This window comes from Orcinus orca, chromosome 13 (assembly GCF_937001465.1).
Source record: "Orcinus orca chromosome 13, mOrcOrc1.1, whole genome shotgun sequence".
Taxonomy (NCBI): Eukaryota; Metazoa; Chordata; class Mammalia; order Artiodactyla; family Delphinidae; genus Orcinus; species Orcinus orca.
The window spans coordinates 9,689,075-9,703,920 of record NC_064571.1 but is presented as its reverse complement, the minus strand read 5'-3'; the positions used below and the strand labels follow the sequence as shown (position 1 = coordinate 9,703,920).

The 14,846-nt window shown below is 51.1% G+C and overlaps 1 protein-coding gene across 2 annotated transcripts in view; it reads left to right on the top strand.

The window, feature by feature from the left end:
- Nucleotides 1-2,498, top strand: part of KCNIP3 (potassium voltage-gated channel interacting protein 3) — a 90,490-nt gene extending 87,992 nt beyond the window's left edge. For both annotated transcript variants that reach the window (XM_004277795.3, XM_004277797.3), the window contains one exon: nt 421-2,498. In XM_004277795.3, coding sequence (XP_004277843.1) covers nt 421-468 — 48 coding nt within the window. In that variant the 3' untranslated portion in view covers nt 469-2,498. The remainder of the gene's footprint in view (nt 1-420) is intronic.
- The last annotated feature ends 12,348 nt before the right edge of the window (nt 2,499-14,846 follow it).

Genomic DNA, 14,846 nt, shown 5'->3' with positions numbered 1-14,846 from the left:
GAGGGGAGAGACGTGGAGCCCTCAGGAGGGTCACACTGGGGAAGGAGCCTGGAGCCCCCGCATTGCTGCTGACACTCCCATGCAGAGCGCCTTCAGGGGCCAGGACGCTGGGCCTCCGCTGGCCTCGGCCATCGGCCTCACCCCCCGGGCGGCCCCTCGGGTGCCCCCGGCCTCCATCTGGGCGCTCAGCCGGGGGTGGGACGGCTTGGTCCATCAGTGAGTTAACAGCTCCCAGACGGCCTGACCATCAGGCCATGGGGCTGGAGACAGGCTGTGCCTGACAGCTCCCCCTTCGCCCAGTGAGACAGGCAGAGTCCCTGGAGGGTTCCAGGTCCCTGACGAGAAACTGCTCACAGTGACATTGGATTTGGGCCCTGCTAGCCCGGAGCTGACCAGGCCTCTCGTCCTCTCTCGATGCAGGACGAGAACATCATGAGTTCCATGCAGCTGTTCGAGAACGTCATCTAGGACGCTTGTGGGCGAGGGGTGTCCCTGAGTGGCTGTTACCACCTCTGCCCCAAAGATGCCAGGAGCAGCCTCCAGGAGAAACTTGTTTCTAATATATTTGCACAAAGTGAATAGTTTGCTGCAGACACACACACACACACACACACACACACACACACACACACGCACATCCTTCCTCTGGGCTCGCAGGTGCGGGGGGACAAAGGTTAGGGAGGGGCTGAGTCTGGCTGGGACCTGGGTCCAGGTGACGAGAGCCACACAGCTCCCACCAGCCCCCTCCCAGGCCTCCGGGTGGGCAGCTGAAAGAGCCATGTCTTCAGGCCACTGGCCGCTGTGTGTTGCCTCCCCTGCCAAGGAGGGTCCAGGCTCTAGAGCAAAGGCCGCTCCCGTGGGAGCCCACTCGCCCCTCCTTTCTGCCACCCTCCTTTCCCACCACACAGGGGCCAGGCTCCGAAGACTGCTCTGGCCTTCTCGTTCCCCAAGCCACTCCCTGCCCACTGACTACACTTCCAGGATGGCTCTGACCCCAGGACCCCGGAGGGGCAGCTGGGGGTCAAGGGAGTTCAGACTAGGAAAGAGGTGGTAATTAGAGGCAGCTGCTTCTTGGAAATGTTTCCCTGGGTCCCAGGACGCCAGCCGGTCCACTGAGCTGGTGGGAGCCCCGGTGGTGAGGGACCAGTGGGCTCTGTTCTCCTCCACCCCAGGAAGGGGGCTTTCTAGCTGGGGGTTTCTTGGTGGGGAACCTGAGGGGAACCGTCTGCCAACTCCACCTCCCCTCCCCCAGGCTGGCTCAGTGGGGATGCAGCAGGGGGCCTGCCCACACCCCTCAGGCACCCAGGTCATTGTGGGTCCTGGGAAGAGGTCACATGGCTCAGAGCCTGGCCCCCAGGAAGCCCGGGCGGGCAGAGCAGGCCTGGGAAGGGACTTCTCCCTCCCTCTTTCCTGTTGGCCCCCGTCTCCCTGAGCCCAGCAGCCTGGATGAGCCCCCTCTTCCTGGTTACGGTCCTGGAGCCTTGTAGCCGTGCTTCCACACAGACTCACCCCAAACCCCATACAAAAAGCACAAACGCCCCCAGCAGCTCAGGCCGCAGCCCACGAGGGGAGCCCATGTCCTCCTGCTGGGCTGAGGGCTGGGTGCCACCAGCCCCCATCAGGTGGCCCCAGGGTTCTGTGGAGGGTCAGTTCTGTGCCTCAGAGCAGTGGCGGGCTTGAAGCCCACCCCCCGCCCATCCCAGCTCACCAACGTTCAAAAGCACAAACCCCGGGGATTCTGCTTGGCTGGGTTCTGCTCTGAGGATGGAGGCCGGCGTCAGCCTGAAGCCAGCGCCAGCAATGAGGGCCAAGGGGCCAGAGACCAGGTGGCAGGTCAACAGAAACTTCCAGGAGAGAGAGAGAGAGAGAGAGGCTGCTCCCGCCTGCCCAGGCCGCCCCAGGAAGAAACCCAGTCCCAGGCAGTACGGACCGTCCCAGGAACATTCCCAAAGCATACATTCCATCGGCTGCCACCCCATCTCTGCTCAGGCCTGGCCCTAGGGTGAGCAGGGCCCTCAGAGGAAGGGCAGGGTGGCGGAGGCCATGGAGGTTGGCCTGGCTCGGCCGCAGGGACCCCTTGGTACCCACACACAGGTGGTCCTCCCCCTTGGAGTTGCACTGACACCCATCTCCAGTCTGACTGGGGGCTCCCTCTCCCCTCCTCCAGGAGGGCATCAGCTTTCCCCGGCTCAGGGATATTCTCCCCCATCCCCATCCCCACCCCCTCAGCCCAGCCCTCCCAGCTGGTGTGGCTTTGCTTCTCAGGGGCCAAGGCCAAAGGAGAGGGTCACCACCATGCCCTGCCCACCCCGGCCTTGGGCCAGACTGGCTGTACGTCCAACCAGGAGGGGTCTGGCTCCCACTCTGGGATGCAAACTGGCCGCATGTCTGCATGGCAGAAAGTGTCTCCCTTGGAAGCAGCCTAGGCGGGTGGTGCCTGTTCTCAGCGCCCACCAATATTCAGTCCTGTATATTTTAATAAAATAAACTTGACAAAGGAGAGGGACTCTTGTTGGCTTTATCCCGACTCTGAAATTTGGTCCAGCCCCTCCCATCCCTGCTATGAGGCATGGCTCTGCCCAGTGCACACTGGTAAATGTTTAACATTCCCCGAATTGTAGCGTTTGCCGATTTCCACGCTCAATTTCAAGTTCCCAGTGTGCTATCAGTGAAGGCGGAGCGAAGAAGAGATGCCCGCGGTTGGGAAGCATTTATGAGAAGCTCTAGCCCTGCAGACTGTACACAGAGCCACGAGGTAGGGTAACTCCTTGAGGTGCCACTTGTATTTCGTTCCCAAGTCATTTCTCTCTGCCAGTTCCAGGAAGTCGTTTCTGCGTGTCCCCTTGGCTGGAGGGTGCAGGTCACAGGGCAGAAGCAGAATTTGCCTGAAGACATCTTCCTTTCCTGGGTCAGTGAGGGTTATGCTAGAGGAGGGGCAAGAAGTGGGAAGCTGAGGGGAGGAGAGGAAGGGGTTCCCCAACTCAGGGATGGGGAGACCGAGGTTCTGAGGGGTCTGCTACTGCTTCAAGGGCCAGCGCCCAGGCCATGTGACGTCACCTCCACTGTTCGGCTGATGGGTGTGTCATCAGTAACCGGGAGGATAGATGGCGGGAGCCCCCTTCCACCACCAGACACACCGAAGGCTCCAGTCTACCGGAGCCCCAGGGCCTTGGCACAGTCCAGGCAAGGGAGCCCTGACCTTGCTGCCTGGGATGGGATGTCCTGCGTTTGCACGGGCTGGCCACTGTGCTGAGGACGTTTGCCGTGGCCACAGCCTGTTGGGCACAGCCGGGAAAGCTGGGCTGAAAGGTGTTGGGGCCCCCTCAGCCGTTGAAGAGTGGAGCCAGGACTCGGACGCAGGCGGGTGGCCCCAGGCCAGGTGTCAGCACTGAGCCGCCCATTTCACGGTGGGGCTTTCGGTCTCATCTTAAGCGTGTCTTTACCTGGCTGAGCCTCAGTTGCCTCATCTGTAAAATGAGCAGAACCATCTCTGATAGGATCGTTCTGATGATTGATGATGATGATTTCCTAGCCTCTCTGTAGAAGGGTGATTCACATCAATAAGCCACCAGAGAAAGGACAGACCTTTCGGAAGGAACAGGTGCTGCAAATGAATCTGTGATGGTCCCCAGTTGCCCTGGTAACCCCAAGGCCCATTTGGGTTAGCCTTAGCTGGCTAAGGCTATCCACACACCCCACCCTCCCACCACCCCTCAGTGTGTGGCCGCACTGACCTGCCCAGGGCCAGGAGTAAGAGCTGAGCATCCCATGGGCCTGGCTTGACCCCTTCATTCTCACAAAGACCTGTGGAGGAAGGCCTTTGTTACAAAATTTACGGCCTCAGGTTCCCTGGAGGCAAAACCTCTGGGTCCAAGTGCTTTGCTTCCCATTGACCACCAGGGGGCGACGGTACCACACACCAGCCTTGTCACCAATTTCTTGCCCTAGGGTCGCCCCCCCCCACTCACACCGTCCCCCAAAACCGACCTGGAAGGGAAGCTACTTGTCATTTCTTTCAAGACCTCAAAGACACTTTCATATTCCAGCCTCATTCTCCACTTGGTTTTCCCTCAGAAAATTATATCACGTAATGATTCCACAGGCACACACACAGAGTCCACTGAGCTGGACACAGTTGCCAACCCAAAGTGGGTCCTGGGCCCCCTCCTAGCCCTCTCGCCAATTCACAGGGGCCCTGGCCCTTCGGGTTAGGGGAGCACCAGAGGCCAGCCAGCTCCGGTTTCACGTGATCAGCTATAATCGCGTGGACGTTGAACAGAGAATGTGCAGACTCTAGCTGCCTGCAGAGCGAGCTCTGTGGTTCAGAGACTGAAGAAGAGAGCGGGGTAGAGTCAGGGCCCGATCTGCACAGGGAGCAGAGTCTGTGGGCCGGAACCGGAGCCAGCCAAGATGAGGGCAACTGGAAGAAACTACTTAGCCATTGGCCAGAGCCGCGAGGTCCTGGAGGGACTGTGTAATGGGAGTGGGCCTGGCAGGAAGGCCCGGTGTGGCGCTGGAAAGGATTCAGGGCCTCCTGAGCAGGCATCTGATCACGGCCCTTTCTTGGGTGGTGGTAGCAGCCCGGGGAACCATCCGACCCACAGATCGCCCCCTGACAGCTGCCCCGACTGCCAAGGGCCGCCAGCCTTAGAACCGGGCTCCCTGCCAACTGCGGTGTGCCTTTTTGTTCCGTCTGTTCCTCTATCAGGAAAGCCCACCTTCCCTCTAACTCTCCTGCCCCAGCCCTACCTGTCTTTGCTCTTACACGGCGACCCGGGCACAGGGCTCCCTCTGTCCAGCTTTCTTGGCTGGCTTTGCACATTATTGAACCCCTGTGGTTGCAGGATCTATGTGTGCCCATCCCCCTGCCTGACATGGCCTCCTCCATTCCCCTGGCAAGAAAAGGCCTTTGGGAGCTTCTCTCCCACCGATGTGGGCGCCATGGGGGCAACGAGGAAGGTCAGCTGATTGGACATCAGTCTTCTGCCTCCGCAGCATCCTCCCTCTTCTCCTGGCAGTGCCCGAGGGTCCCTCTTCCACTGTCTATCCGTGCAGTCCTGGGGTCCACCCGACCTCCAAGACCAGGCCCAAGTCAACTGGTGCATTACCCACCCCCCTACTCCCCAGTCACAGTGGCTGGCTGGGGGGCGGGCAGCCAACCTGATTGCAGCTGATGAGGCCCAGGGAGACCTGTGCTGGGAATGCTGGGGAAAGACGCTGCTCCCTCACTATCTGAAGCTGAGCGGTGAGTCCTGGAGCTGTTGTTGCCGTTTTGCCACTGTGAGGAGGCATGGGAATGCAGCCAGTGCAGAAGATGGCCTGACTGAGGGGTGAAGAGGAAGAAAACAAGACTGGCGTGGGGGGGGGTCAGCCCTTGAGCTCAAAATCAAACTGCACCTTAAGCAACCCCCCACTCCCCAATCTCTAGACTCTTCAGTCATAAGAGTCACTAATAGGATTCACCCTCCCCCCGAAGCCAGTTAAAACTGGGTTGACTGGTACTTTCAGCTGAAAAATTCTCGACTGCTACGGCCACTGACGTCAGGCTGTGGGTGGTGAACGTGCTTGGCAGACTCCAGCGGGCCCTGAAGGAAGGGGGGCCAGGGGCCGGCACGCCTGGCGCTGTCTCCCCTGCCTGGCTGTGGACATCTTGCAAGCATTCCCCCCTGGAGCCCCCCACAAGACGGGCACCCAAGACGGGTGGCACAGGGGGAGGGGATTGATGAGTAAGGCTGCTGCACTGAAGGTCATAGGGAAGGACGCCACGGCGACAGCCTGGTGGGGGAGGAGGGAGGCGGGGCTGTGGGTGTCTCAGGCCCTGAGCCTGCAGGGTCAAGGGCCAGCTGTCAACGGCACCAGGGTCAAAATCTCTTTGAAACAGCTGTGCTGGCTGGCAGTGTGGGGCGCCTCAGCTGGCCTGAGCAGCATTCTCATAGCACCAACAAGACTATTCCTTAAAAGATAACATTCCTTCTTGATCTTGTAAGGGGCCACGATGACGCTTAGGTCTGGACTGTGTAAACTGTCAATAATGTGTCATTTAATGTCCAGCCCTCTGCCTCAAAAAACTGATAGAACTATGCGTTGACTTCTAATGAGTGGAACAGTTCTCAGAGCTTTCTGAGATGCTGTTCCCAGGTTATAATCCTCCATTTGACTCGAATAAAAATGTTCATTTCTTTCTTAGATCGACTAGGTTTTTCATTGATATGCATGCCGTAGCCGGCAGGATATCAGAGACACCTGCCAGAGGGCACTGGAGTTTACCCGGAACCAGAGCCAGCATGGCCCATTGAGCCCCACCGGCTTCTCGGTACTCCTCAGGTGTGCCGGGGAGTTCTCCTCATATCTGGATCTCATTGTTTGAGTGATGATCCTGAAAATTTTGAGCTGCTTCACGTAAGACTTGGCGTCTTAAGGGGCACCCGTGCATTTCTTAAGCAGGACCTAGGGGGTTTGGGTAAGAGGCCCAGGGAAACATAGGTGACTTTTTGTTAAAATGGGCTTAAATCGAAAAACAAAATGAGTTGGTATATGGTCTGAACAAAACCTTTGCTACTGAAATGAGAGGCTGAATTCTTCAGCTCTGAAGAATAAGGGAGACCCAGTCAAACCGTAAGTAAATACTGCTTGTCCGGGCAGTGAGACAGAGGCTGGTAACCTAGCGCTCCGGGCACCCCTGACAGTTTTAGGCTGTCACACTCTTACTGAATGAAGTCGTATGGACCCTGCTCGGGCCCTAGCCTGGCCGAGGCTCTCTGCCTCTGCAGGGGAGGGTTCTTTTTCCCTTAGGGTTCAAGTAGGCAAATAAGGAAACCTAAGCTTAGATGGACACAACACAAGCTGCATTCAGTGGCCAAAGACTGGAGAAGCAGGAACTAAGTTCATAGATCAACTTCTCGCCCACCTGGTGAGAGGGGTTTAATTAAAAAAAAAAAAGCAAAGGGAGGAGGGACGAGGCTAATAATGGGAAGGCATATGCATTAGTCTACTGGGGAAGGGGCAGTGCTTTCTCCACCCCCTTTTTAGCCTTTTTTGGTCCAGGTGTGTCATTTAATATGCTAAAGTAGTGAAATCAACATGTAATGAGACTCAGGGTGTGTTGGAGGTCAGATTCATCACCGTCTTGTGGTCCCAGCTGGTTCCACCTGGGGTTTGTTTGTAGCTTCCTTTCTTATCTCTGGACCCTTTAACTTAAAGGTTGACATTAACTCCGGCTAAAGGTGGGGTTGGCAGGTTTGAGCAAAGACCTGGAGCAGCCCTGGCAGCACCAGGGAGAAACCAGGCCATGTAAGTGTCCAACTGACCCAAGGGTAACTCCTCAGCACACACGCAATCCACCACACTGTCCTCAGCAAGTTGTTCAGATCGTAACTCATATCTGAATTAGGCCGCAAAATTAATACTGGGAAATTGGGCCTCAAAGGCCAGACAGCTTCCATGCAAACAGCCACCTATGGGACTACCAGCTGGATTTATATATACTTGCAAGTACTTCATTGGGAACTAAAGGAAATCGGGCCCTAAAATGGCCAAGATGGGGTTCTCTGGGCACTCCAAAACAATTTTGAGCGCACAGTTAAAGCCGGCCGTCTTCTGGATCTGCGCCTGCAGGGTCTACTGGAAACAACAGTGGTAAGTGCTTTTCACTTTTCTAAAATTAGGTTAGCAAGGGAAAATATTTGTAGGGCTAGCTCCTTGGATCCTTTGAAGTGGAGAAACATCTAAATGGCTGAAATTTTAGGGAGCTCTCATCTTAAATTATTGTACCTTTTGAAATTGGTATGCAGAAGCCCCCAAAGGCCTCAAAATTCCCAACTAGCCTCACTGAAAGACTTGTACAGGCTAATCGAAGATTAATGGTATAAAAGGTGCCTAAAACTCTACTGCTCCCCTCTATCTTCCTTTATCGGGGTACTCAGTCTTCTGTCCGAATTGCCTTTCCACTCAGAAGACCCTATTAAATCATTACCTTTAGAAATGGAACCACCTGAGGCTGTAGGCAAATTTCTTCAGATCAAAGGCGGAACCAGGGGCCACAGTTAGTTTAAAGAACTTCTTAAACCCAGGGAGGCTCCACAAAAGTGTTTGTAAATGGATTACCAAAGTGAGAGGCCACCGGTCTGAATAAACTGACCATAGCTGAAGTTTAGAGCCTGATAGGAATTCTTTTTTGAGGGAGAGGAGGCTTTTCCCTTAAGCTAAATGAGGAAAAGTAAAACATTCCAGCATAGGTGAATGGGTATGTCAGTCCTTTGCTATCGTTGAGGAGGCCACCCAATTCTTTGAGGAATTAAAAACAACTATCCTGGGCTTCCCTGGTGGCGCAGTGGTTGAGAGTCCGCCTGCCGATGCAGGGGACACGGGTTTGTGCCCCGGCCCAGCTGGGCCCCATGAGCTATGGCCACTGAGCCTGCGCGTCTGGAGCCTGTGCTCCGCAACGGGAGAGGCCACAACAATGAGGCCCGTGTACCGCAAAAACAAACAAACAAACAAAAACCAACTATCTTTGTTTTACAAATCTAGTCTTTATAGGGCCAGAGGTCTGGCTCCAGAAATAATCCAAAGCCCGCCAATTCTTGTATCACATTGAAGAAAGAAATTCTATGAGAAGGTATATGTTTCTAGAGGTTATAAAATACATTCGTAAGTGCCAGTCAGGAAATCCTGATATGACAAACAGTTCACAATTACTTCTTGGTTTTCTCTAGAGGTTAAGGTTTTAAGGTTAAGAATTATAACATATGTAATAAAGCTACTAAAATAATCAGGGAAACGTTTCAATATGCAAGGAAAATGCGAGGCGTGTTTTCAGTGGAAGGAGGGTATAAAGAATGGAAATGCATTTTGTTCTGAGTTGTTGTTCCTGGGTTATAGTCCTCAATTTGGCTCAAATAAAATTTCCCATTTCTTTCTTAGATCAGCTGATTATTTTTTCATTGACAGATGAGTAGGAGTGAGTCAGGTAAAGGGGTGGAAGGGTGGGGAGACAGCCCTGCCCAGAATCAGGGGCTGGGTTGATGAGGCCAGAGCCCGGATCGTGGGTGCAAAAGCGGGTGAAGTGGGGAGGGCAGCAGGACGGAGACGCAGGCAGGGGGCAAGGTCCCCTGAAGGCTTCGGCCTGGTCCTGAGAACAGGAAGCCACTGATAAGAGTGCTGTCACATGAGTGTTTTGAAAATCCCCCTCTGAGTGAAACTGGGCACCAGATTGGAGGAGGCCGAGGGGATGCAGGGAACCAGCCCAGGAGGCTGATGTGGTCTGTTATCGCTGCAAAGCCGTCGTGGACTATCATCACATCCCATAGTGATTCTGGTTCAAGGTCTCTCGTGCACTTGCAATCAGACAGTGGCTGGGGAAGGGGTCATCTGATAGCTGCAGTGTTTACGGCAAATCAGGGTGGGAAGTCACCACGTCGGACACGAGGACTGTGGAGCCTGTCCATACCCTCTTCTGAGATATCTACTCTCCTTTCGAGAAACAGCTCTGGCTTGCTCTTGGGCTTTGATAGAGACTGAACACCTAGCCATGGGCTATCAGGTGGCCGTGGGGCCTGAGCTTTCCAGAGCAACCTGGGTGTTGTCGGACCCCCTACCCAGAAGGTTGGAGGTGCAGCAGCAATCTGTCGTCAGTGGAAGCAGTAGAGAAGAGGCTGAGCTTCAGCAGGTGTGAGAGGTACAATTAAGTTATAGGAGCAGGTGGCTCAGGTTCCTTTGAACCAACTCCAGTCACGCTGCCTCCTCTGCCTCAACCCGTGACTGAAGCTTCCTGGGATATTTTTTAGGATCAGTTTACTGAGGATGAAAAGACTAAGCACAATTTAAAGATGGGTCTGCATGATATGATGCTGATACCTCCCAAAAGTTATAAGCTGCAGCATGACCATTTCATTCAAGGATGACCCTGAAGGTCAATGGTTAAGAAAAATCCTCCCTGTGGATAGAACTTGGGCAGCCTGTTTGATTTTCTGGAGCAGTAGATTAGCAGAAGTTTGAATCTACTGGTCATTGATTCATGATCAGTTGCTAATGGTTTGGCTTCATGGTCAAGGACTTGGATGGAACAGGAACGGAAGATCAGAGAATTAGTCAGGGTTCACCAGAGAATAGAACCAACATACATAGATAGATAGATAGAGAGATAGATAAATTTAAGAAATTGGCTTATGTGATAGTGAAGGCTTTAAATGTCCAAACTCTAATGGGGTAGGTTAGCAGGCTGGAGATTCTGGGAAGAGTTGCAGCTCGAGTTGAAAGGCCATCTGCCAACAAAATTCCTTTTTGCCTGGGGGAGGTCAGTCTTTGTTCTATTAAGGCATTCAACTGATTGGGCAAGGCCCACCCACATTATGGAGGGCAATGTGCTTCGCTCAGGGTCCACTGATTTAAATGTCAATTTCATCCAAAAACCACCCTCACAGAAACATCCAGAATTTTTTTTTTTTTTTTTTTTTGCGGTATGCGGGCCTCTCACTGTTGTGGCCTCTCCCGTGCGGAGCACAGGCTCCGAACACGCAGGCTCAGCGGCCATGGCTCACTGGCCCAGCCGCTCCACGGCATGTGGGATCTTCCCGGACCGGGGCACGAACCCGCGTCCCCTGCATCGGCAGGCGGACTCTCAACCACTGTGCCACCAGGGAAGCTCCTCTGCTGATTTTTGATGGTTCTTTATAATATCCTAGATATGAGTTCTTTGTCAGATACGTAGTTTGCAAATCCTTTCTCCCAGTTTGTTGCTTGTTCTTTCATACTCTCAGCATCCTTTTGCAGAGCAGAAGCTTTTAATTTTGATTAAGTCTACTTCATCGATCTTTTTCTTATATTATGTTTTTGGTGAACGTCTATGAAACTTTCACCAAGATTATTGAACTAGCCTTGCATTCTTGGAATAAAGCCCACTTAGTCATGGTAGAGAATTATTTTTATATATTGCTGAATTATATTTGCTAATGCTTTGTTTTGAATCTATGAGAGATATTGGTCTGTAGTTGTCTTTTTTTAAATACTGTCTTTGTTTTTTGTTACCAGGGTAATACCAGCTTCATAAAATGTATTAAAGCATTGTTCCTACCTCTTCTATTTTCTGGAATAGATTATGTAGAAATTGGTGTTTATTCTTTAAATATTTGGTAGGATTCTCCAGTGAAATCATCTGGGACTGGATAGTTCTTTTTCAGGAGTTTTTAAACTACAGTTGAAATTTCCTTAATAGATATAGTGTTATTCAAATAATCTATTTCATATTGGGTAAATTGTGATAGTCTGTATTTCAAGGAATTGGTCAATTTCACTGAGGTTGTCAAATTTATGTGTGTATACTTGTTTATAGTGGCCTCTTAGTATCTTTTTGATGACTTCAGGGTCTATAGTGATATCACCTGTTTCATTCCTGATATTGGTAATTTGTGTTTTCTTCTTTTTTCCTTTGTCATTCTTGGTAGAAGTTTGTCATTTCATTGATCGTTTCAGAGAAACATCTTTGTGTTTCATTGATTTCCTCCACTATATTTCTGGTTTCTATTACATCGATTTTTTTTGCTCTTCATTATTTCCTTCTTTCTGCTTGCTTTGGGTTTATTTTGCTCTTCTTTTTCTAGGAGCTAGGAGGAGCTAAGCTTATTGATTTGAGAATTTTCCTCTTTTCTAAAATAAGAATTTGGAGCTATACATTTCCTTCTGAGTGCTGTCTTAGCTGTGCCCCACAAATTTTGATATGCTACTTTTCCTTTTCATTAAGTCAGCCTCCATGACACCCAGGGAGGAGAGGATCCTTGTTACTGCCCAGCAGGGTGGGAGCTTCAGCTCCCCACATGGCTCCCACTGTGGAGGGTGACCTTGCTACTGCCCAGCAGGGAGGACGGTTCAGGCTCCCCACTTTCCCTTCTCTGATCCACCCCGCTCACCACTCTGACATGGGGGAAGGGTTGAGGCACTTCATTACAGCCTGGCAAGGGTGAAAATCTAGGCTCCCTACTCTGCCTTGTTGGTGGGCATGGGACCACAGTTTTTTTCTGCGTCGTCTGGCTGGAGTACAGCAGTTATTGTCTAAATTTTCTGTTTTGCTAGGCGGTCCCTTTCCTGGTCCTTTGACTCAAGAGCAGGATTTTCTTGGGGCTTTTTGTGTCTGCACCCACTGGCATTTCCAGGCTGCCAGCTTCCTCAGGACCAAGTCTGGGTACATGAGAAAAAAGAACCCAGAGAACTCACTGCTGCACCATCTCACTGGTGTGCAGACCCCAGGCCAGTCTGCCTTCTCATCTCCTTTTCAGAGTCTTATGTTTGCCTCGTACAGGCTTTTAGCTGTACTTAGCAGGAGGAATAGGAACAAGTGTTTCTCCATTATTCTGGATACAGACGTCCTCTGGCTGATTTTAAGATTTTCCCTTTTCATCACTAGTATTGAACACCTTGATTATGCTATGCCATGGTGTAGTTTTCCTCATGTGTTTTGTGCTTGGGGGTTACTGAGATTCTTGGATAGTGGGTTTATAGTTTTCATCAAGTTTAGAAAAGTCTTGGCCATTATTTCTTCAAATATATTTTTTTTCTGTTTCCCCTTCCCTCTCCTCTACTTTAGGAATATAATTACACATGTATTAAGTGGTTTGGATTTTCCCCACAGCTCACTGATGGTCTTTTCAGCATGTTTAAATCATATGGTACTCGATTTCACTTGGAATACTTCCTAGTGCTATGTTTTCCCTTTTTTAAGAAAAAAGTTTGCTGGAAACACTTCTTTGGGGGAGGAGACACCACACTTCTCAATTAAGAGAAACATTTTTACAGTCCGGAAATCTTTTTTTTTTTTTTTTTAATACCTATTATGCCAAGAATTTATAGGGAATGGGTTCCAACAGCTCAGGCTCCTTTCCACGGTTCTCACAGGTGCAGAACCAATGCCTGCATTTCTCCAGGTGGAGCCGCCTGGGTTTCAGTTGAGCCCAAGTACCTTTTGCTCTGGCTGCCTTCTTTTTTCTGATCATTTTCCTTCACATGTTTCAGGAAGCTATCTCAGCTCCTAGAGTGCTTAACATGCTCAATATGTACATTAATTTCCTTGGCAAGACTCTTGCCCTTGTTTGTTTGCAACAATGCTGGCAGCATGTTGGGAACACACCATAGACTCTTCCAGTTTTGCCGTGGGAACAGCGGTGGGCTTTTCTTTTTGAGTAGTGCCAATCCCCTTGTTGTCAACATCACCTTTCTTGTAGATTCACATGTATGTGGCCAAAGGAACAACTCCATGTCTTCTAAAAGGCCTAGAGAACATTTATCTATTGGGAGCCTCTCCTCTTTCCTTTTGTGTTGGTCATTTCAGCAAATTATCGGAAGATAGAGGTGCCAGCCCCAAAGCTAGAGCTATGTTTCCAAATTCACTAACCTTTTCTTCTGCAGTGTTGAATCTACCATTAATCCATCTAGTGTATTTTTCATCTCGGATATTGCAGTTTACATCAATAGAAGTTTGGTTTGGATCTTTTTTTTTTTTTTTAACTCCCCTGTCTCTTTTTTTTTTAAATATTTATTTTGGCTGCGCCGGGTCTTATTTGCACGTGCAGGATCTTTGTTATGGCATGCAGGATCTTTAGTTGCGGCATGTGGGCTCTTAGTTGCGGCATGCGGGATCTAGTTCCCTGACCAGGGATCGAACCTGGGTCCCCTGCATTGGGAGCATGGAGTTTTAACCACTGGACCACCGGGGAAGTCCCTCTACTTAACATTTGAACACACAGAGTACAGTTATAAAAAACTGTTATAATGTCCTTGTCGGTTAATCCTAACATCTGTCAGTTTTGAGTTGGATTAAATTGCTTTACTATTCTGAGTCATGTTTTCCTGCTTCTTTCCAAGCTGGGTAATCTTTTTTTTTTTTTTTTTTTTTGTGGTACGCAGGCCTTTCACTGTTGTGGCCTTTCCCGTTGCGGAGCACAGGCTCCGGACGCGCAGGATGTGCAGGGTCAGCAGCCATGGCTCACGGGCCCAGCCGCTCCGCGGCATGTGGGATCTTCCTGGACCCAGGCACGAACTCGTGTCCCCTGCATAGGCAGGCAGACTCTCAACCACTGCGCCACCAGGGAAGCCCAAGCTGGGTAATCTTTGATTAGATGTCAGATCTCGTGAAGTTTACATTGTTGGATGCTAGGTATATTTTTTAAATTTTCTATAAACATGATTGAGCTTGGTCTGTGATGTACTTAAGTTACTTGGAGACAAGTTTGATCCTTTTGTGTCTTGATTTTACGATTTGTCAGGCAGGACTGGAGCACTGTTTAGTCTGGGTTCATTATTCCCCATTACGGAGGCAAGATCTTTATGAGTACTCTACTTGATATTCCGTGAATTCTGTGTCTTTCCAGTCAGACTAGTGGGAAGAGGCACTGTTCCTGGCCCTGTCAATCTCTTAACACTGTTCCAATTCTTTCTGATGAATCTTTCCCTGGTCTCAGGTCGTTGCCTCACAGGCATGCACTGCTCACCACTCTGCTGAATACTCGAGGGGGAACATCTGCAGATCTGTGTTCCCTTTCTGCCCAGGTCTCCTGCCTAGTACTACGCCAGGCTCTCTTTAGCACGTTCCCTCGATGACGCTCACACCCCGGGTTCCATTTATGTCTCTATGCTGACCTCTATCTTCAAGCCAGACAAGAGCGGAAGCTCCAGATGTGTGTCTCCAATGGCCCACCCTGCAGAGTCCCCTTGAGCGTCCCATGGGCACACTAAATACAACCCATCCAACACTAAGCTCACCATCCTCCCCCCAGACTTGCTGCCTCTCCAGAACCCGTCTCCATGAATGGCACTGCCATCTACCAGGCCAGAGACCTACAAGTCGGCCTTGCACCTCCTTC